This window comes from Acomys russatus, chromosome 16, assembly GCF_903995435.1.
Source record: "Acomys russatus chromosome 16, mAcoRus1.1, whole genome shotgun sequence".
Classification (NCBI taxonomy): Eukaryota; Metazoa; Chordata; class Mammalia; order Rodentia; family Muridae; genus Acomys; species Acomys russatus.
The window spans coordinates 4,134,782-4,159,230 of NC_067152.1; the positions used below are offsets into that span (position 1 = coordinate 4,134,782).

The 24,449-nt window shown below is 42.4% G+C and overlaps 1 protein-coding gene across 1 annotated transcript in view; it reads right to left on the reverse strand.

The window, feature by feature from the left end:
* Efcab5 (EF-hand calcium binding domain 5) overlaps positions 1–24,449 on the reverse strand; it is a 129,128-nt gene that overhangs the window by 94,066 nt on the left and 10,613 nt on the right. The window contains exons 2-5 of the mRNA XM_051158381.1: positions 23,685–23,738; positions 22,591–22,684; positions 13,556–14,093; positions 70–226 (exon numbers count right to left, since the gene is read on the reverse strand). Coding sequence (XP_051014338.1) covers positions 70–226; positions 13,556–14,093; positions 22,591–22,684; positions 23,685–23,738 — 843 coding nt within the window. The remainder of the gene's footprint in view (positions 1–69; positions 227–13,555; positions 14,094–22,590; positions 22,685–23,684; positions 23,739–24,449) is intronic.

Consider the following 24,449-nt stretch of genomic DNA (forward strand, 5'->3'; position numbering starts at 1 on the left):
CCACCGCCCCCCCCAGCCCCCCTCACTCCAGCCCCCCCCCCCACCCTTCACACACATCCATCCTCTTACCACAGCCATAGGAATCATCCCTTTGGGGTTGAGAATCCATTCACCGAACTGCTCCCCCAGAGCCTGCTTCCTCATGGTGGCTACCTTGACCTTGACCGTGCTTATATATTCTCTTTGTTCTCTCTTTTGTTTAACTTTCTCCTTCATCTTGGACACCCTGGAGGATAAGAACAGAGCGTACGTGTTAAGGATCCTTGGTTTGGTTTAGATAGTTCAGTGGCAGAATCCAAGCGCTCAGGGCCTCCTTCAAACCCTGGGCTTGCGTTTCTTCCGTCAGCACCTACGGCATTCAGCATGCATCTTAGGCTAATTTCTACTATCATTTAACTTTAAAAAAAAAAAAACGAAACACTGGCCTATTTTACCTAAGTCAATAACACATTTAAGAAGTATTGGTGGGAATATTAAAACACAATGGTTATGAAAAAAACTGTGGAGACATCTGAAAAACATAAAAGCATGATTACTAAAAGATACAGCAATCTTACTTTTGAGTATTTTTTCCAAAAGACTTGAATTCAGTTTGTTAAAAAGAAGTTTGCATTCATATCTTAATTGTCACGCAATTCACAGCAGCTACCTACAGAATCAGCTTTGAATGGATAAAGAAAACGTGGCATATAAGCACCACGGAGTATTATGCATCCTTAAAAAAAAAAAAAAAACAGAATTATGCCCTTTGTGAAACATGGATAGAACTGGAGAACAAGGCTGAGTGAAATAAACCAGGTACAGAAAGATGAACGCCATATTCTCAGTTATATATAGTAAAACATAAAACATCAGTGGCAGTTACAGAGGCGATAATAACCAAAGAGAACAAAATACATTAATTAGAAGAAGAATAAAGTGTTTAAAAGTATCTATTGCACAATAATAGAATATTGCATATTTGAAAAAGTTCTAAGAGTGTAACTTTCCAATGTTCTCTCTGTAAAAAGTAACTATTTGAGGTCAAGAATAATGTTAATTAGCTTGATTTAATATACTACAGATTTATAAGTCATAGCCTATAAATATATACAAATATAATTAGTTAATTTACAGGGTTTTGTTTTTGTTTTTACAAAGGAAAGCAGTAAGAATACACCTAGAATCTTTCCTACACAGTCCAAAGGCAGAGACGTCTAAAGCCTGAAGTCTTCCCTGGAGGTAAACATCATCAGGAGGGACCTGACCCCAAGGCTAGCAGAGATGCACAGGAGGTGCTCCTCCAGGAAGCAAGGCAGGCCATTCTGATGCTCCGGACCAAACTGCGGACATCTGTCTGCCTGGGGCGATATCTTGGCCAGCCGCTGCTGTCTAGCTGGAATCAAATGCTTTTGCAGCCCGGAGGACAAGAGCACCTATTGTACTTGGCCAGAGATGCATCGCCAGGCTGAGACTGGGCAAAGAATGGCGGCCCCAGTTGCTCCTGTGCTAATCATCCCCATTAGAAGGTGAAGCACCAGCCAACCAAACCCCAAACTGTTAAGATCGCAATCAAATCATGCAGCTCAGAATAATAAAAGCAGCTGTGCAAGGGACTTTCTTTTTCTTTTTTAGGTCCAACAACATTTGGAATAGGTTTGTCATCTTTCAGAGAGGAAAGACCGAGACAATCTGACAGATCTGAGATGCAAATAAAAAACAAAACAAACAAAAAAAAATGAAACAAAAGAAAACAAACAACAACAACAACAAACCCTTCCACTGAGAGTGTGGACTTTAGATGCCTCTAACAGTCCAAAAGAAAGTGCTAGCTGAAGATGCACTTTATGCCCATGTAGGCCTTTTAATCCTCTAGGAAGATAAGGCTTCAAAAACAAGCTTGCAGGTTGGGGAATGGAAACAGGGAGGCAGTGTAGGAGTGCAGAAGAGCCCATTGTGAGTGCTGAGAGATTAACGAGGATTGTAAAGGAAGGGGCTAAGTTCCCCTAGCGTTCTGCTAAGCAGTCCAACCTCCTGGGCCCTTCAGTGTTTCCTCACCCTCCTCGTCCATACCGCTTTTCTCTGGTCTCCCAACAGAGCATGCCTGAAGTCTCCATCTTCTTTCCAGCACAGCTTTCCATTCTGTACCTGTGCCTTCTGTCTGACAGAGTCTCTCATTATGCATCCACGCCCCCCCTTACTCAGCCACACTCACGGGAGCGTTCACTGGGCATTTAGTATGGAGTCTGCACTAGGGAGCTTAGCATCTGGCGGCGGAACAGACAAGTGGCGGGGGGACGGTGTCACAAGTACTGAGTGCCTCCAGATTCTCCTAAGACACAAAAATAGACTCACAAAGTTGGTTTTCTGTCACATTTTCATCTGCTCAAAATGCTGTTTCCCGCCCCCCCCCCCCACCCTCGTTTTGCCTGACTAGATCTTCCACATGCTTTGGGTCTCAGTTTGAGGCATCGTTTTCTCCCACTTCACGATGCCCATATTTAGAAAGAAAATCTAGTTTTGTGCTTCAGAGACACTGCGTACGAGCTTCCAAATATAATCCAAATGGATTTTGGATCGATCATGTCACTCTCAAAGGGAATGGATAACATTTCTGTTGCCCACGCTATTTTATGAGAATGCTTACACCGACCAACGGAAGTCTACACCATCCACCACTTGGTAACTTTGGACAGTTGAGGGTAGATGTAACCTACAAGTGGACACTAAATATAGCTCCCGGGATGGGGAGGGAGCTCAGTTGGCCAAGAGCTTGCCTTAGGAGCATGATCCGAGGTCGAGTCCCAGAACCCGCATTAAAAGGAGGAGAAGGAGGATGGCAAGGGGATGGGGGTGGGGGGGGAGGAAGAAGAGGAGGAGGAAAGGGAAGGAAGAAGAGGGCAGGGAGGGGGTGGGGGTGGGGGGGGGGGGGGGAGGAAAGGTTAGGCGAGCATTGTAAGCATGCACTTGTAGTCCTGGCACTGGGGAGGTGGCAGAAACAGGCAGATACTTGGGGTTTGCCGGCCAGCCAGCCTCCCCTGGATGGTGAGTTTCTAGGCAGTGAGCGACTGTCTGGAAAACAGTGGGCAAGGCCTAAGGAGTGACACCTGAGATTGTCCTCTACAGACACACACACACACACACACACACACACACACACACACACACACACATACACACACAAAATCTAACTAACAAAGCCAGGTATGGTGCTATACACTTTGTACTCAGAACTTGGGAGGCTGAGACAGGGGAGGATTGCTGTGAGTTTGCAGCCAGCCTGGGTGTCATAGCAAGACCTTGTTGCAAACCAACAAAACAACTAAATATTTAAACATTTCCTCCATATGAGCAAGTGTTCTGAAATGTTTCTGAAAAACAAAGCAAAACAAACAGTACAGATCTGACCAAAAAGAAGAAACAGAGTAGAGATGTGGCGACGTTGGTGGAGCACTTGCCCAGCATGCACCAAGCCCTGTTTGACCCTTACACAGCACAGCACAGCACACCAGTCACCAAGTAAGAAAATGCCCTACAGCTGGATCTTTTTTGTTTTGTTTTTTGTTTTGTCTAGACAGGGTCTCTCTGTGTAGCCCTGGCTGTCCTGGACTCGCTTTGTAGACCAGGCTGGCCTTGAACTCACAGAGATCCTCCTGCCTCTGGCCTCTCAAGTGCTGGGATTAAAGGCGTGCACCACCACCGCTCAGCTCTACAACTCGATCTTATGGAGGCATTTTCTCAATCGAGGATCTCTCTCTTTAGATGACATAAACCAGCCAGCATGACCCAAACAAAGATCTCCTTGACCACTGAAATACCTACCACCTTAGTTGGATGGCACAGACCCATGAACTCCAGTTGTCCCCATGCAGTGTGACAGATTTCATTCTTCTCAGGATAAGGTGAGTTTTCTCCTTCCTAGCAATTAATACCCTCTGAACCTTCCCTGCACCAAGCCATCCATGTGTACTTCGCGACATGCAATACCTTTGCTTGCGAGTAATTGTTTAGGGCTTGTCAGCTTTCAGGTTCTGGGGCCACAATTTCCTAAAGCTAAATCAATCAGACATTTTGCCATTCCTGAAACACGTTTCTACATTCCCTGTGATGGGCACCCTACAAAATGCACATGTGACATGTGCCTAAATTATTATAATTGCTTGATTTTTATTTCTCTTGTTTTATTCAACATATATCTAGCTATAAAAATTAAGCTCCTGATGTAGCATATAATGACTTAAAACCTTACGTAATTGGCTGGTCAGTGATAGAATTTTTTTTTTAATTCTTAGAATTTTTATGGTATTTTTGTTTGCATGTCGGTCTGTGCCTGCAGAGGGCATCAGATCCACTGGAATTGGACTTACAGACAGTTGTGAACTGCTCTGTAGACAAAGAGTGGAAACTGAGCCACAGACCTCTGCAACAGCAGCAAACAGTCTTAACTGCTGAGCCATTTCTCCAGCCCACTAGTCGTATTTAGACAGATTAATAATCAGCCCTACTTGGGAATTTTTACAGGATAACAAAACATCTATCGTAACATCCTCATTAAATACTGATAACAAATTTGAGAGATTTCAAAATTAAATATTCAGGTTACTCCAGATTAAGTAATAGTGGGAAGAGAACACGATCCTCTTAGTTATCAACCATGAATAATCCTAATAATCTCATGCATCTTAAAAAAAGACATGAACCCAAACTCATGGTGATTCTCCTGCTTCAACCTCCCTGGTTGCTGGGATTATAATTGTAACCCACCATGCCTGGGTCCAAAAATAATTTTTAGAAATAAAAGGGGCACCATAAAAGCAGAAGCCAAGCCAGAATAGGTTTATATGTAAGTGAACGTAGTCAGCATATTTTATTTAGCATCGCTTACAGGGTTAGTGCTAGAGTGCAGTGGTGGGGATGGCAAACAAGGTGTCTTGGGAAATAGCCATTAGAGATGTAAAATAGCACTAGAACTGTGGGTGCACATCAGGGAAGAGGCTGTTCCTGACGTAGTGCAGTGGCATTTGAGCTGAACGGGAAAGGGCTGGTAGGATGAGTGATGCAGGTGGAGCAACTGACATGTAAAGGCTGAGTTGGGTGAAGGAAAGAATGTTTAGAAATCTGAGACAAATCCTGCCTGAAGCAGGCGAGGGGAGAGACAAGAACCAGGGTACACAAGGAAGGTCTGACAGGCCTAGTTAAGTCTCCGCTTTTAGTCCTCTAATAGAAGGGCACCAATGAGAAGACTTCACATTGGGGAATGACCATTAGAAATCGTCCGGATAAAACCCTACATATACCACTATAACAGAAACCCAAATACCATTCAAAGTATTGTCCTTATTTTCGGTAAAATATGCTTTACCAGCTTGATACAATCTGTTTTCCAGGACAAAGTGACAAGCCAATACTACTAATGTCACCTGTGGAGAAGCACCTGCAGGGTTTCCTCTCATAGGCAGTTTCAATTTGGCTCAGTAAAGAGGTGGCAGCTGGTGCGGAGTGAGAGCAGACAGCTGTCTAGGAAGCCATCTCCTGGCAGCCGAGGAAAGCCCAGACCGAGGAGGAAGTACATCCTTTCCACTGCCAAGTCCTAGCGCTGGAGGTTATAAAGGCGAACAAGACACCCTGAGGCACTTTGGTGTGTGAAACACAAAACACAAGCACTGTGAGGTACCTCTTAGAATCCCTGGCACCTACCACATTCCAGTAGAAAACACACAACAGATTTGGGCACGCGGTCTGTGCAAATTGCTTGACTATTGCACGGGAGTTAAGGCCAGCATCTTTATCCCTTTAAAGTTGTATTTGGGGGGCTGAAGAGATGGCTCGGCGGTTAAGAGCACTGCCTGCTCTTCCAAAGGACCCGGATTCAATTCCCAGCACCCACATGGCAGCTCACAACTGTCTGTAATTCCAAGATCTGACACCCTCACACAGACATATATGCAGGCAAAAACACCAAGACACATACAATAAAAGTAAACAAACTATTAAAAAAAAAAAAAAAAGTTCTGTTTGGTTTGTGTTGCTCTAGCGTTTGAGCTTTTATACTGACTTATGCTTCTCTCTTATGTAGATGTAATAGAGAAAGTAATTCCTTGGAATCTCTTTTTCTGCTTATTTCTCTTATGGAATAGATGTCCCATCGTTAGTGCATAAGGCTAGTAAGGACAGGTCACTGAAAACATTCCCCAAAGATACCTCAAGGACAGCAGGGACCCTTCAGACTATGAAGCAATCAAGGGGTCAAGGATAATTAAAAGGCCCAGGTGTTGGTCTTGCTTGTTGGTTTTCAGCTGCCCAAACATGGTTACGGGTGTGAGCTGCATGCCGGCTCTCAGGGCTCTTGTGTCTACTTTTCCCAGTCATTTGGACTGGTGTCCTAGGATCTGCTTTGTCAAGACTGATTATGAAATAGACTCTGCCTATCTGAAGTAATCTGCAATTCTATTAATAAGCTTTCCTTTTATTATTTACATTTCTTTAGCTAAAAATGTCATACACTGTAATTTACTATTTTGGTGCCCGGTTTTACAAATTCTAACACTTTTATAAATATGTGTAGCTCCCAGACAACTAAAGATTTGTAATCTTATTTTTTTTTTTTAATTTTTTTTTTTTTTTGGTTTTTCGAGACAGGGTCTCTCTGTGTAGCCTTGGCCATCCTGGACTCACTTTGTAGACCAGGCTGGCCTCGAACTCACAGCAATTCACCTGCTTCTGCCTCCCGAGTGCTGGGATTAAAGGCGTGCGCCACCACGCCCGGCTAGATTTGTAATCTTATAAGGGCAAAAAATGTTCGCTATCAAGTCACAAAACGGCAGAAAGAAACTTTCTTATATAAATCCCCAAGTACTAGAGGAATCAGAGTCAGAAGGAAAAGATACAACAAAAATAAAGATGTTAAGGGGGGAAAATATTAGAGCAAGTAGCATGGGCCCAACCTGCTTTACGGCTTTGCAAATGTGCATACAAGGCTTAAAGATTAAAGTCGACTTGGATTCTACTTCTACCTCTCAGAAACTTGATAAGGAGCAGTAAGTGGTATCGCGTATGTAAAACTAACAGAAATAGAGATGCTGTGATTTTCAAGCAAACGGCTGCCACCATAAACATTATTCTACAGAAATAAAGAAGGCCTGCTCAGTGTATTGTTGTGAGACACGAAACAGAGATGCGTAAATCCCCTTTTTTCCTGGGAAGAAGACAGATGAAAAGTTTAAGTCAATTTAACATTGTCACTAGAAGTTAAATTCTTTTTTTTTTTTTTTTTTTTTTTTTTTTTGGTTTTTCAAGACAGGGTTTCTCTGTGTAGCCTTGGCCATCCTGGACTCACTTTGTCGACCAGGCTGGCCTCGAACTCACAGCGATCTGCCTGCCTCTGCCTCCCGAGTGCTGGGATTAAAGGCGTGCACCACCACGCCCGGCTCAGAAGTTAAATTCTTGATGAATCAACAAACATTTTGTCTTCTTTGGATGAATAGAAAAACAAAAAAACAAAACAAAACCAAACAAACAAAACGTAAAGTGTTCATTCCTAAAGCAGAGCAACTTTGTCAAGAGTCTGTAATGAATTGAGGAAACATAAGACAGAGGTCAAAGAATTTTAAAGCAGGACTAATTTTATGAAGACTGTTGAGGAGCTAAGCTTTAAGTCCGAAGGCATCGGGAGTAGCACACGCTGTTGGAAAGCGTTCGTGGGTTGTCTGAATCAGCTACAAATGCCTGCCATTGGCATTGTTGGCATACAAAAGATTTTGGACTTTTGCCAGAGGGAGATGAAGTTCTAATCCTAGTGATCCAGACAAAGCCTCTGATTTCTTTAACTCTTTCATGGATTCCTACAGCTGCTCCAGTGGAAACTAAGCAAGGCTGGAGAGATGGCTTAGTGGCTAAGAGTGCTTGCTGCTCTGGCAGAAGACTGGGGTTTGGTTCCCAGCACCCATGCCAGGCAGCTCATCACTGCCTTTAACTCTAGTGCCATGGGACCAAACACTCTCTTCTGGCCTCCGAAGGCACCGGGACACATATAATGTACATGCAAGCATACAGGCACACGCATACACACAAATAAAGAAATTGAGACTCCTCAAGATGGTCTGAAACATTCAAACTCCCAGCTCTACAAACATTAGTCAAACAAACTTGTCTTTGTGTGTCATGTCATTGTCTGGCAAAGGCTCCTAGACCAGGGTCTTGGTATGCCCGTTTCTTATTCTTTTTTTTTTTTTTTAAGATTTATTTATTTATTATTATTATACATTGTTCTGCCTCCATGTACACCTGAACACTAGAAGAGGGCATCAGATCTCACTATAGATAGTTGTGAGCCACCATGTGGTTGCTGGGAATTGAACTCAGGTCCTCTGGAAGAGCAGGCGGTGCTCCTAACCTCTGAGCCATCTCTCCAGCCCCCGTTTCTTATTCTTATAACTTCTGACAAGTGACAGGTGCCTGGTTGTATGTACTACTTGAGGTTTACCTATTTTTCTGACAGGAGGAAGGGCTTGTCCAGTTTTTTTCACTTATGGCCTTGAAATCAATTCCCAAGTTGGTTTTCTTTTTCTTTTCTTTTCTTTTCTTTCTTTCTTTCTTTTTTTTTTTTTTTTGAAATGGGAATAGGTCTAGGTGCAACCTCCCACATCGCTCAGTAAGAACAGATGGCAAAGAGAAGTGTGCTTTAAACTATTTATTAGGCTCAGTGGCTTTGCTTGCTGCCTGCTGGTGGAACATTTTCACTCGCACTAAAGCTCCCTTCACTTGGTTTCTTTTTGCCCAATGTCCCCCAGTGGGCTTTATTTTAACCCACATTACCAGAGGATCTGACTTAGAGAAATCTGAGGAATAATGTAGCAGTTTGAACATTCGGGACATGTGTGTGTTGGGAGGGGAGCCCAGGGCCTTTACTGTTAACCTTGACTGGTTTGATGTCTTAAGCAGGGACTCACACTTACTAAACCCTTGTTTCTGTTGAAAACAAAAGTTTCACTTCCACGTTGCACTGGTTATTTTTAGTTGTCAACTCGACACAGCCTAGAACCACCTCACAGGAGACGCTTCAGTTGAGGGGTTGTCCCCATCAGTTTGGTCAGTGGGAATATCTTGCTTACTAAGTGATACAGGGGGGCACAGCCCACTGAGGGCGGTGCCATTCCCCAGGCAGGGAGCCTGCTCTGGGATATGTAAAAAACGGAGCTAAGCACGGGCTAGTGGGTGAGCCAGATAGTGAGCAAAGCTGCTGTGTCGTTTCTGACAGCAAGCAGCATTCCTCCACAGTGTCTGCTCTGCTTCCTGCTTGAGTCCCTGTCCTGACTTTCTTCAGTGACAGACTGTGATCTGGAAGTGTAAGCCAAAGAAACCCTGTTTTTTTCCTAAGTTCATTTTGGTCAGAGTGTTTTATTGTAGCAACAGAAAGCAAACCAGAACACACATGCAAAACCCAGGCATTCTCTTACACATATATGTCATATTTATATACATATATATGCATAATTTCAAAGGAATTACTAGTGCTTAGGGGTATAGCTCAGTGGTAGAGTGCTTGCCTGCCATCCTCAAGGTCCAGGGTTCCAACCTCAGCACTACCAATAAATAAATAGATACAATTACATATACACAAATATAATTAGTTGTTTACTCTATATAGAAGACACTAAAGACACAAAGAGTTTTAGGTTTCTTAATCAGTTTTAGTATAGACATTCAGAGGAAGATATGGAGATTTGGGGAAAGGTTATGAGAGTTGAGGCACCCTGTTGTTTAGATCTTGGAGAGACCTCATAAATAACATTAGGGCTCTGTAAACCCAAACCCAGCCCACTTACAGGCTGGCTTCATGTGGCAGAAAGCTGGTAGATAAATTTTAAAGTTTTTTTTTAAATCAAAAGAAATAATTTGTGGTGTGTGAAAATGATGTGAAATTCAAATTTCACGACCCATAACTAAGGTTTCAAGGGCATGCAGCCATGCCGACTCATTTACATGTTGCCAGTAGCAGCTTTTATACAAGAACAGCAAGTCTGAGGAGTTGTGACTCAGTTTGCCAAGCAAAACTATTCCAACGTTTATGTAACCAACTGTGGCAACATTTTCATGATTTTGAATCATGGGTTAAAAAGACTTTTATCTGTTTGTATAAATAATGGGGAGAGGGAAAGAAGAAAGGCAAACAATAAGACAGTGTGTGACATGGGTGTGTGGAAATGTCGGCAGGAAATAAGACAGGGAGTGAAACAAACTGTGTGACACGGGCGTGTGACCCACTGTTATTTATACTAATTAAACATAAAGTGTAAGCAAAGTAAAAAAAAAAAATTCTTGATGTAAATAAAAGATTTTAAATCCTGACTTTTAGGGCTAGAAAAATGGCTCAAAGGTTAAGAGCACCGGCTGCTCTTCCAGAGCACCCAGGTTCGAGTCTTAGTCTCTAAACAGTGGCTCCCAAACATGTGTGACTTCCGGTCCAGGGGATCTGATGTGCCCTCTGGCCTTCATGGGCACCAGGCACACGTGTGGGGCCAGGTATACGTACAGGCAAAACGCTCATACACACGACACAAATATACCCTAGTTTCTTCAGAGGTTCTTTTTGTTGCTGTTTTGTTTGAGACTAAGTTTTACTCTGTAGCCCAGGCTGTCCTTCCTGAAACAAGCTATGTGGCTCAGGCTGGCCTCGAACTTGTGGCAAGCCTACTGTCTTACTTTCTCAAATGCTGTGATTAGAAACATGAGTCATAATGCCCAGCTTTCTTCGGTTTTTCTATGACTTCACTTAATATATAAACAGCTTTGGATAAATCTAAAAAGTGATCTATTTTTTATTATCATGGGTTTGTTTCATTTTTATTTTGAGGCAATCCTGTACAAATTATAAGATAAAGCAAGTCAGTAACTAGGCCAATGTGATTAGGAGCTCAAATTTTCAAAATTAAAAACAACAAAAGACAAAAAATAACTGGGCTGAGTGGCTCACACCTGTAATCCCAGCACTCAGGGAGACAGAGGCAGGCAAATCGCTGTGAGTTTGAGGCCAGCCTGGTCTAAAAAGCAGGTCCAGGACAGCCAAGGCTACACAGAGAAACCCTATCTCAAAAACCAACCAACCAACCAATCAAAAAGCCGGCACCATGATGCACACTTACAACGCCAGTATCCATTAGGCTGAGGCCAGGGTGTCCATATCAGGTAAACGTCCTGAGCTAATCCCCACACCCTACATCATTTTTAGAATGCTATGTTTTATTAATTCTTCAATTATTTCACACATGTATAAAATATATTTTAATCACATTTATCACTAACGCCTTCCCCTAACTACTCCCCGCAGCCCATCCTTGTCTCCTCTCTTTCTCTCTCTCTCCCTCTGTCTCTTTCTCTCTCCCCCCCTCCCTCTCTCTCTCCCTCTCTCTCTCCCTCTCCTCCCCCCCCATATAACACACTGAGTCCAGTATGTGCTGCTCATGTACGCACAGAGTGTGTGGGAGAGACAGGGGCAACATCCTTAAGAAAACTCCCTCCTCCCCTGAGAAGCCATCAGCCATCAATAGTTCCTCAACTAGGGCCCAACACAAGGAAATATTTGCTTTTAGATCCAAATAGAATGAACATATAAAGTAAGTTGCTGATGGTGAAGCAGTAAACTGAGCAGCATTCCTACTAAGGTAAGAAATACAAGATCCACCAAGAAGAGACTTGATACCCTATGAGCACATACAGGGGGAGGAGGTCCCCCTCAGTCACAGTCATAGGGGAGGGGAATCGGGGGGAAGCAGGAGGGAGGGGGGAATGGGAGGATACAAGGGATGGGATAACCATTGAGATGTAACATGAATAAATTAATAAAAAAAAGAAAGCAAGAAAAAGAAATACGAGATCTGTATTTTATATATCAGAGTAGCATAAACTGCAAATGAATCAATATTTAAATAAAAATAAATTAAATTAAAATGATTTAAAATAAAAATAAATTAAAATAAAAATTGGTATCACAATCAATGTGGTGGTGCATGACCTTTAATTCTAGCACTTGGAGGCAGAGGCAGGTGGATTTCTGTGAGTTCAAGGCCAGCCTGGGCTACGTGGCAAGTACCAGGCCAAGCAGGACTGCATAGTGAGACTTTGTCTCAAAATCAATCAATCAATCAATCAGAGTGCCAGAAGAATATATGAGCAAGTTCTTGTAATATTTTAACAAGTAACTGACTCAAATTGGGATGTTATAAAAGTTAAATCCAGCTGCATAACAAAAGATGAGTGGAAATGGGATATTTGCAACTCTTATCATATGCTTTTATAATAGAAATAAAACTGAAGAATTCATATTTGTACTTGCTAATGGCCACATAAAAATAATCTCAGTAAGGATACATAGCACAGCTGGGTAGACAGAGGGACAAGAGAAAGAAAACTTCCTGCTGTATAGATTTTGCTTTATTTTGGTTTTGTTTTTTGAGATTGGGTCTCACTAAGTAGCTCTAGCATTCCTGAAGCTCACTACATGGACTGGCTGCCATCAAACCCTCAGAGATGCACCTGCCTCTGCCTCCTAAGTCCTGGGACTGAATGCATGTAATACCATTACCAGCTTATTGCGCAGCTTTTAAATTATTTATTTATTTATTTATTTTTGTTTTTTCAAGACAAGGTTTCTCATAGCCTTGGCTGTCCTAGACTCACTTTGTAGACCAGGCTGGCCCCAAAGTTAAAGGGATCCACCTGCCTCTGCCTCTCTGAGTGCTGGGATTACAGGCATGTGCCACCGTACCCAGCTACTGTACAACTTTTAAAAATATATATTTTGGCTTTTGAATTAGGTTAACTCTCCAGTGCAAGGAGCCCAATACAGAGATAAATATATACTTGAAGTCCTAATGTGACAACCAAATCCAGATAGTTAGTTAGGTGTGGTGATGCAGGCCTGTAATCCCAGCACGTGAGAGGCTGAAGAAGGATTCTGATGAGTTTGAGGCCAACCTCAACATGCACGCACGCACGCACGCACGCACGCACGCACGCACGCACGCACGCACAGTGGATTTAAGCCCACTTCGAACTGCAAAGCAAAACTCTGTCTCAATAAAACAGAGCAAATAAACTTAACTTTAGTTCATCAGTCCTTGCCGTGCTTTGGGAAAATGTGAAGCACGTAGTAGGAGCTTTATAGATACAGAGCCTGACTGTGGAACCGTGGATGTGCTTGGAGCACACAGCTCAGCAGCAGGAATAAGAAACACCGTGCCTCAAAAAGGAAGAGGCTGAGAAGCGACGGCCAGAAGTTGTCCTCTGGCCTCCAACGTGTTCCACGGGTGCGTGCACCCTCCACATGCTAACTACATAAAAGAAAAATGTGTCTTATATGAAATGACTTCTCCACTCATTAGAATTATTGAAAAGAAACTGAATCTGCCTTAGTTCCCAAGAACTAGGGTTACGTGAGTGAGCCACCACCTCCCGCCAACAAACGCTTCCTGGCTAACTCTAAAATCATTTCTTTCAAGTCTGGTTTGCGCTCACATCATTGTTGTGCTAGCCGTTCATTGTGAGAAAGATCATCGCTTGAGCACACGACAGACTGTACCTGTTGCCGATCGTATCAGGAACATGAACCTTCAGTTCTTCCGTGACATCCTTCATCACTCTCTGGTAGCCAGACATCCCTGGGTCTTTGATATAGTGAGTGTTGTTTCTCATTAAATATTCCCCTAGATAATTAATTGGATCAAACTTGCTTGGGATGTCAGCTCGGCTCAAAAGCTTTTTCTTTTCCACCTGCATTAACATGTGTTCGACTCCAGGGACCAAGGTGGGTAGCAGCTTGTCCAGCAAGTACGCCCGGGTGGACAGCGTCGTGCTTTCAGTATTAAACCACTCTCTAGCCAAGTCATCCATAGGGAGCTTCTTTGTGGTCTTTTCCTGTTCCTTCGCCAGGCTCTCCATCTCCAGCGCTCGCTGCTGCATGGCCTGGGCTCTGGCCTCTATTCTCTCACTAAGATGTTTCCTCCACGGTTGCTGTGCTCTTAACTTCAGTTCCACTTCATCTACACCAAGAATCACTTTTGCAGGTTTTCTGAACACGACATTTGTGGGAGGTGCGTGGGAGTCCTTTACTGAAGCATCTGAGAAGAAGAAACCAAATTAAATGTAAGAAACACTAGACGTGTTGGGCTACAGAGATGATGGCTCAGTGGTTAAAGGATTCATACCTTGCCAGGCACAGTGGCGCACGCCTGTAATCCCAGAACTCAGGGAGGCAAAGGCAGGTGGATCTCTGTGAGGTGGAGACCAGCCAGGTCTGCAAAGCAAGCCCAGGACAGCCAGGGCTGCACAGAGAAACCAAACCAACCAACCAACCAAACAAACAAACAATGAGTTCCTGCTGCTCATGCAAAGGACTCCGGTAGGTCCCCAAGACCAACACCACGAAGCTCCCAGGGACATGTAACTACTGCCTCGAGACATCTGATATTTAGGCACCTGTTGGGCACCTGCACTCATGGGCACATAGCCACACACAGATACACATACACATAATTTTTAAAATTAAAAAAACACAAGAAATATTAGAAATAGCATTTAATTGATGACTTTAGAATATAGTTAACAACAACAAAAACCTCAAAACAGTTTCACATCCCTTTACGTGGTTGACTAGAACTTTTCTTCTCAGGCAACTGGCTTGGCCCTGGGGTCCCAGAGCGTGGCTGGCTCACACTCTGAACAATAGGTTAGCAGGTATTTTCTTCTGTTCCTGTGAGGGCTGAGCTGACTGGAATGGAAGAGTTAATGGGAATCTTGAAATTTCTTTCTTTCATTCTTTTTTTTTTTTTCCTGACATAGCTATGGGGATGCAATACTTTGGGGTCTTGTTTGTCTATTTGTTTTTGTTTTTGTTTTTTGAGACAGGGTTTCTTTGTGTAGCCTTGGCTGTCCTGGTCTCATTTTGTAGAGCAGGCTGGTCTTGAACTTTGGGGTCTTATTATCCACTGAAAAAGAATATAGGGGCAGGAGAGATGGCTCAGAGGTTAAGAGCACTGACTGCTCTTCCAGAGGTCCTGAGTTCAATTCCCAGCAACCACATGGTGGCTCACAGCCATCTATAGTGTAATCTGGTGCCCTCTTCTGGCCTGCAGGTATACATGTGGGCAGAACACTGTACACATAATAAATAAATAAATCTTATAAAAAATTAAAAAAGAAGGATATAGGTGCCACAACAGGATCATGTCTACATATTGCTTTGCTACTTTACTTGCTTCTGTTATTTTGTGGATATAGGTGAAGATAGAAACAGCTGAATTTTTTTTCTATATTAATTTCTAATATGGTGGAAAAGTAGCTATTGAGACATGTTCCAATTTGTAATAACCTAGCAACAAATATCATTGCTACAGTAGAAAGACAAGATAGAGAGAGCCTCCATAACATCATAGTTGTGGCTAGTTAGAAAAACTATTTTTTATTATGAATTATTCAGACCTGCAAGGATGACGGTGATTTACTAAATAGACATGAATGCTACATATAGACACACACACACACACACACACATTTAAAAAATATTAAAAAGGACAGAGAGAACGGGCTAGGCCCCTTTCGTTGCCCCTCTCACCTCCTTGTCATCTGAGGATACAGTGTGTGCTCTTTTCCCACAGAGGATAGTGCATTCCGGGGGGGGGGGGGTTTGGAGGCAGAGTGGGCCCTCAAACAGACATCAGATCTGCTTGCACCTTGCTTGATCTTAAGGCTTTCCGACCTCCTTAATTATAAATAATAAATCTATGCTGTTTATAAGTCACCCTAGCTTGTGTTAATTTTTATTTTTTAAAATAGTAACAGGAAGTACCAAAACACAGGGTCAAAGCACAAGCATTTCACTCACAAGATTACTGCTAAGTAACTTTCAGGGTGGTTGGTATCAATTTACAGAAAGCCTTGAAAACTCGTCTTTGGGGCATCTTGGGTCCAGTGGTGAATGGGATGTTTCAAACCTTCCTTTAGGGTTTTATTTCTTCCTTGGCTAAACCACTTATTTCAATCCCATCAGCCAGAGCAGGGGTTCCTGCTGTAGGCACTGGAGAGGGGACTCAGCGGTGAAGACCACGTAGCACTCTCCCAGAGGACCTGAGTTTAGGGCCCAGCATCCATGTTGGATGGCTCACGACCACCTATATATACCTCCAGGCCTAGGAGATGCAATGCCCTCCTAAGGCACTTGCATATACCTACATAGAGACATGAATATACAGATACCTGGGGAAAAAATCATACAAATAAAATACTTTAAAAGAAGAGTCCCCACTGTGGGGACAGTGGCTTTTGGGCTGTACTGCTCAGGACTCTGAAAAGGAGCTTCAGAATCCACAGGGCGTCTCTGTGGCCAGAGCTGCTATGCATCAACTAATTTTACAGAATTGGAGAGCATGGACGATTTCATTAGAAAACGGCTTTGCTGATTTAAAATGAGATGCAGAAAAAGAAAATCAATGTTCCAGAGAATAAAGTTTATCTTTCCCCCCCCCCAACCCCCCCACCGCCCCCCCTCCACCCAAGGGAAAAAATCAAATAGTCTGTGAGGAATCCCTTGAAAACCCATCTGTCAAGTGCCCTGGGTCCAAAGGTAGATGGTATTTATGAACCGCATTCAGGTTTTATTTCCCCTGGGGCCAAATCACTCATTCCAGTCAGAGGAAATCGAGGAAGGGTAGCATGCGGCTCTCTCATCTATGGGTTGGATTTACAAATAAGGTTACTTGGTAGCCGGAGAGGGTACGAGGAGGGCTCTGCTCTGTTTTGTCACCATGATGGTCAGGGTTGACTGCCAACTTGGCAAAATCTAGAATTGCTCCGACCGCTGGGCAGGCCTGTCGGTCGGTTGGGGGTTAGCTGGACTGCACCGCTGAGGAGGGAAGAGGACCTGAGGAGGGGAGCCCCACTGTGGGGTGGGTCAGTCCATGACTGTGACCCCCCCCCGAGACTGAATGAGTGGGGAAGGCCGGCTGAGCAACTGGAACTCTCTGCTTTCAGCTCTTCGCTGTAGATGGGATGACGTGACTGGGCGCTTCAAGTTCCTGCCACCTTGGCGTTTCTGCAGACTTGAACTTGGGACAGCGAGCCATTAAACACTTTCCCTCAAGTCTCATCTGTCAGGGTGTTCTTATCATAGCGACAGAAAAAAAAAAAACTAACTAAAACACTCACATACTTAGGAGTATATAATTTTATGTTTACTCGTTTTTTTTTTTTTTTTTTTAAGATTAGCATGAAAGCAATTGGTTTAAGTCTGCAGGCTTTAATGTACTTGCTTTTCTCTTAATTTGTCCAGCACAAATCAAGACACATGTGTGCTTGCTTGAGTCAATGGTAGTGCTATAGCAAGTTAATACCTACCCATCTACAATGGCTCCTTAATAAACCTACAAATAATCCAGGGCGTTCTCTTTTATTCACTGCAGCCTGCTAGTGCTCCCGGGCGCGGTAGGCCATTCTCGGTTGCTAAGCAATAATCCCACTGTTTGCATTGCCCGCACTGAAACATGGAGTGGAGATGTGTGCTTGGTTATGGCTCTAGTTAAGCACCTCTTTAGGAGCCGTAAAAATCAAGGAAAGAAAAGGAGGCACTGCCGTAGGAGGGTCAATAAATCAGGATTCTGTCTGCAGCTGCCTTTGCACTGGGTGGCTTCGGAATTCAAGGATCACCAGTCGAGGAAGCACCCCGAGGGCAAGCTAGTTTGGAAGCTTATTTGAATATAGTTTCCAAGGGGTTCTCCAGTAGTCTGCACTTGGGCATTCGTAACCCTTTCCAGATAGACTGACTGCTTCACTTACATGCCGCTCGATAAATAATGATCGATTTCTCCATCACTATTCGAAGCACTAGAGTTGGTTTTCAGCATCAATTTTCCAAACTCTTCCCAGAATTAGGAACCTTTCAGGCTCTTGCCCCAACATGCAAACCTTCATAGTTCTAGCTACTAGACAACTTCTTAAAAAGCAATTTAAATTTTTCATTATTTTTTGAAAATGATGTATATTGCTATTTTGTATATTGTTAATATACTGCACTCACATCATTCTTTGTAATTTTTCAAAAGTTATTCATGTGTATTAATTGTTAAAGTAAATATATATATTATATATAATATAATATTATATATATATATATACACACACACACACACACACACACACACACACACACACACATACATCCGGGTGTAGTGGCACATGTCTTTAATCTGAGAATCGCCTTGTGAGGCAGAGGCAGGCAGACCTCTGCGTTCTAGACTAACTTGCTCTACATGGTCAATTCCAGGCCAGCCAGGTCTAAATAGTGAGCTCTTGTCTCGAAACAAACAAACAAATAAAAATTGAATTACACTGCTTAATTTAGTAATATGATATTATCAGTAAAAGGAAACACCATGGAAGTAAGGGGAGAACAAAACCAAAGAGGGGATGGAGGGTGGTCAAGAGAGATAAAGGAAGGGGATGGGTGGGGCGTGGGGGGAAAGCAAAGCTAGAAGAAAAGAGAAGAAATATAGAGAAAAGCTACCAAAACGACAGCATGAAGTTCAAGTTGTTAGATGAGTTTATTAACATTAAGTTCTGCTCATATATTACGGAGGCATGAATACTTTCAAGTCACTAGGAAAGGAATATAGAGGAACCCCTTGTTCATAATTTGAAAGGTCTAGACTTTAAAGGTGACATTTGTCATTTTCTGCACTGGCTACTGGTTAAGCCGCTGAAACTGGCCCGGCAGTGGTTCGACAAGCTGTGGGATGCTCTTCAAACACAGGCCCTGCCTGAAACACAGCTGCCCGTGGTTTCAGAATCAGCATTTCTCAACAAGATGCAACCGTTTGCTCAAGATGGAGGTGACGCACCACCAAACACCGCTGGAACTGAGATCCGCTGGGTACAGGAACTCGGGGTTCCCTGCAGAGCTTTGTCGAACCTCCGAGCTTGTGGGGTAAGAACAGAGCCAGGGAGACTACAAGTTTTGTTTGCTTGTTTAAGGATTTCTAAAATGAAAATTAATCTCATAGCTCAAAAAAAAAAAGAGAACAGCTGGGATAAAGAACATGGTGCATTCAACCCCAGTGTTTTCTATTTAACAAAACAAAACAAAAACAAACAACAACAACAAAAAACCCCCAAGGGTTTGAATGCATTATGGTAGCCGCTTGGCAAGCTAATTTAATTTTGACAAGTATATAACAAGGATTGTGATACTTCCTCTGACGTGTTGAAATCGCAATAACAGCTCCTTTTCACACTACACTACACACACACACACACACACACACACACACTGTGCTGTATATGCATAGGTATATTAAGAGAGAGTCTGAATATAAGGTTTATTATGATTAATTATCAACTAAGCAGGAACACCACAGCTCATTTGTTAGCATACGAAGCAGCCGTGATGTTTTCCACTCATACTGCTGAGAGTTACAGAGCAACGAATGGAACACACATAGTAAAGAAACTGAAAGTTCCAGAACAGGAAAGTCCACAAAGGTTCGATTTATACTTTAGAAGGGGAGGAGGGCAGTGTGGGGAGGGGGGCACTAAATTCCTTGGCAGAATGCATATATGAAGTCATGCAGGTACAAATCATCCACAAGCTAATTAAACACTTCATTGAATTTATAATCAGGTTCCTTGTTCACAATCCCGTCTGGCATGTTTTAAATGAAAAGTTAATTTTTAAAACTGGCTCAAGTGATTTAAGGAAAATACAAAGTGTGCTTCTGGGGTATTGCTGAGAGGGGAGGAGGCGGGGGAGGAGGAAATGAGGAGGAAGGTAAAATCAGGCAGTGATGGAGCATGGGCAGGGGAGGGAAGACAGGTTAAGACTTGCCAGGAAGAGAAGTTTGAAAAGTTAGTAATGGCTCAGCGGGCAAAGGCACCTGCAGTCAAGCCTGACAGCCTCAGTTTCCTCACTGGAACCCTCCTGGTGAGAAGAAAAAAACCAACTTCTGCAAGTTGTCCTCTGACCTCCAATGTGTACCAGCCACACACATTATATTGAAAGTTGAAACGTATTAAAAAATAACCCCGGGAAAAGCAGGGGTGGAGGAGTCAGAGGTGATGGAGGGCTCCAAGGAAGCAGTGTCTTCCTGACACAACAGGACTGATGCACACGTGAATCCACAGAGACAGTGGCAGCAGCCACAAGACCTGCACGGGTTCAAGTCAAACGAGGTTGCGGTATTGGGATGGAGAAGCAGGCAAGGGTCCCACCCCTAACTGGGAAGCTATCTGCAACTGGTACCCACTGCCAAGGGGAAAGTTAGTCTTCTCCAGTAGAGTGTCCCTGGGAACATCAGCCACACTCCAGGGCAGGCCCCATGCCCAGGAGCAGTCGGCCAGCACAGCATGGACTTGATGCTACTTTGGTAGACTTTTTGTTTGTTTGGCACTTTTTGTCTTATTGGTCTTTTGTTTCTTTTGATTTTCATTTTTGTGGTTTTTGTGTTGTGTGTGTTTCCTGTTCTGGTTTTTTTTCCCCCCTTCTTTTTTTTTATTGTTTTTTGTTTTTGAGAGTGAGAGAAAGAACATAAGGTTGGGTGGGTGGGGAGGATCTGTGGAAGGAAAAGTATGAAAATATATTGTACAAAAATTACATTAACTACAAAATTTAAGAAAAAAAAGGAGAGGGAAGAATACTGAGAATTAAAGGATTAATGAGGATGGGGCCATGCGATAGGAAAAAATGGGATTAATAGGTGAATTAACTAAAACTAAGGATGTGTGGAAAAGCCTTCTGAAAACATGCCTGTTAATAAGCTAATTTCAAAATACAACTTTAAGAAAGAGTTTGGTTTGAATGGAGTTGTCCTGCATGGGTGGACACAATTGCTCCCAGGATACATGTGTTATTAAATAAAAATCCCATTAAAAAAAAAAAAAAGCAAAAACAAAAGAGGCAGGGACGGGAGGAAATGCTCAGTGGTTACTAAAGCCTGCTGCTCTTGCAGGGACCAGAGTTCAGTTCCCACCACCCATATGGGAGGCTCACAAGCACCTGTATCTCCAGCTACAGGGATCCAACACCTTCTTGGTACCTGCTTAAATGTGAACTTATACATAGAGACATACACATAAATAAAAATAAACAGAAAATAAAAATAAAGGCAAACTAAAGATTAGAAAGTTTTAATTCTTTGTTTTTAAACACTCCCTATATGGATCCACTTAGATTTTTTTTTCAATCTTTGTATTTATTTATTCATTTATTTTTTTGGATTTTTTGTTTTGTTTTGGAGACAAGATTTCACTTTGTAGTCTTGGCTGTCCTGGAACTTGTTCCATGGACCAGGCTGGACTCAAACTCACAGAGATCTGCCTGTCTCTGGCTCCTGAGTACTTGGACTAAAGGCATGTGCCACCACTGCTCAGGAAGTTTTAATTCTTAAAGTATATGCATTATAATATATATTAATAAGAACAATAAATAATTTCTCTTAAATCATCTAAAGGAAAAATAATTTTAAAAAGCACTTGGAAGTTACAATTGGCATCTATACAATTTTACAGTTTAAAATTGCTTTTATAGTTATTATTTTAATTTGGCCTAGACCAGCTAAACACACTTAAACACTCAATACTTGGAATTGAATTGAAGAAATTTCTAAATTTTAAATATTGTAAAATATCTCTGTTGGTACAGATTGTGACTAAGTATGTAGAACTAGAAATGGTGATGGTGAGCCAGGCAGTAGTGGTGCACGACTTTAATCCCAGCTCTCCAGAGGCAGAGGCAGATGGATCTCTGAGTTCAAGGCCAGCCTAGCCTGGTCTACAGAGCAAGTTCTAGGACAGCCAAGGCTACACAGAGGAACCCTGTCTCCAAAAACAAAAACAAAAAAGAAAAGGGAGAAATGGCTAGAGTGAAATAGCCATTGTCTTGTATACAATAGTCTTGTATACTTTGTTACCTTTTTAATCCTGTAAACTTCCAATCTGCATAATCATTTGAAATTTTGGAAAGGGATAGGGCTATGGGTGGATTTAGGTCATTACAGAATAAATGTATGATCAAGCATAAACAGAATCAAACCCAATAAGAAAATCAGCTCATAGAGCTCTTCATTTTATTTTTATACTAAATAGGTTGCCTGCTAGGAACCTCTTTAACACTCTTAGTTGGATTTTCTCTTTAATTACTTCTTTTTTTTTTTTTTTTTTCCTTTTTCTTTTTCTTTCTTTCTTTTTTTTTTTTTTTTCTTCTTCTTCTTTTTCTTTTTTGGTTTTTTGAGACAGTGTTTCTCTGTGGAACCTTGGCTATCCTGGACTCGCTTTGTAGACCAGGCTGGCCTCGAACTCACAATGGTCCGCCTGCCTCTGCCTCCCGAGTGCTGGGATTTAAGGCGTGCGCCACCACGCCCATCTTCTCTTTAATTACTTTGCACTGAATTTATACTAATGACGTTGCTTCAAAGGCATTCATGGTAGAGGGTGAGGAAATCTGTCCTTTACCTACTGCCAAATTACACCGAGAGGAACCTCTCGCAATCATCTAATTTTTAAATACAAAATCTTGATGAATGCACTTCTTTGACTTTAGATTGTGTCGTGTGGAGAGAAAGGCTACTTTCGTACCTTGGGGCTTCACTTCCTCCTTCGCATCTTCTGTCACCTCCACCACCTGGCTGCTGGGCTCTGATGCAGGAGCACTTTGTGGAGCTGGTGGCATCTTTGAAAAGAGAAAAGAAACAGCAGTTTCAAAATGAACTGTTCCCCCCCTACCCCTTGAAAACAGAAAAGAAACAGCAGTTTCAAAATGAACTGTGTTTTTCCCCCACCCCTTAAAGCTGTATCTGCTTTCTTTCAATTCAAGGAGAGTTACTTTGTAGTTACCTAACAGTCCTATTTACTTTTTCTAGGATTTAACAGGGAGTGTTAGAGGTGACCCACATGTCTGCTTTTCTGCACTCACAGTACCAAACACACTCACAGTACCAAACAGAACTTCCTAGTGCTAGTGCAGTGACACGCCTGAGGTGACATTCGAGCTGTGCACTGATCTTTGAATTATACAAAACTTTCTATGAACATAATTTGAGATCAGCTCAGAGTTATATTTGACCTTTAAAAATGCCACCTTCCAAAGAGTGCTAGAATCATCTTCCATGTTTGTGGTAGAAAGGAGAACACTTCATCGGAGATGAAGCAAATTAAAGATTAACTTTAGGTATAACGGTGGCGCTGTGGTTTTAAATACTTTTGCTGGCGTGTATAATAGGATTTTTAAAAAATGGTGTCAGTCAACTTAATGTGATTCCATGTAACTAATTTCGGTCGCCTCAAAAAAAAAAAAAAGTGTTCTTTTTTGTGTAATCTTGCAGTTTTAAAAGCAAAGCTAAGTGATTAATATGGAGATTATATTTTTAGCATAATAGTGAGGTGACCCTAAGAGTTGGTGGCTTCTGTACTGAGAGCCCCTGATCTGCTGTTAGAGAGCAGTCATTACTTACTGTAATTTAGAACAATCCGCTCCACACGGAAAACCTACCTGCCTATGGGAGTTTCCTGTAACTGAAAAGACATCAGCTTAATAATCAACAGGAATCTGCCCTTTCTCACTTGCTGTTTCACTTTGCACATCCACACTTTCTTTTTCGTTCTTCCTAAGGAAGTTAGTGCAGCCAGCTCACTCTGACAGGGTGTCACCTGGTCACTCAGGGTGCCCCTACCTCCTTCTGGTCCTCTGAGTCCTGCTGCTGTTCCCTGTCTTCCCTTCCATTGTCCTGAAATGGGAAACGCGTCAGTAAACGTTATCAAGAAGAGCCCTCGGACCCAGCTAATATTGTATGTTCCGAGAGATTAAATGCCTTATATTTTTTAATGTCACATAATGAGTAAATTTAATCTCCAATGAAATGGTAGAAAGTAGCTGTATTAAAAAATTCAATCAGTTATAAAGACTTGTCAGCTAGGTATGGTGGCATATGCCTCTAACCCTAGCACTTGGGAGACTGAGTAGGATCACTCTGAGTTCAGACAGCCTGGGCTACACAGCAAGACTTTGTCTCAAATGAAACAAAGCAGCAATAAACACCAAAATACATCATAATTAAGGAGTGCCAGCCAACCAGCAGCAGGTCACTGTGATCCAACTGTTATTTTGAACCTCTCTTTTCCAAACAAAAGCCTGCTGTAGAATATTTTAAGTTTAAAAACAAAAAAGTGATACAGTGAGACACTGGATCTCAGTTTTCTGAAGAATGTTGAATCTCAAATCCTCTCATAAGTGGTTAGAAACAGAAGCCAGAAAACCTGATCGTGTAACGTTGAGTCGCTCATTTGTCCACTAGGGAAAGCCACCGAATGATACTGAGAAATAAAGCAATACAATAATAATAAGGAAGAGAAAAGGAAAATGTTAACAAGCAATACAAATACTCTGAAAGTTCAAAATCTCCGCCATCCCCAGCCCCCACCACACCCCAGAATTCTAC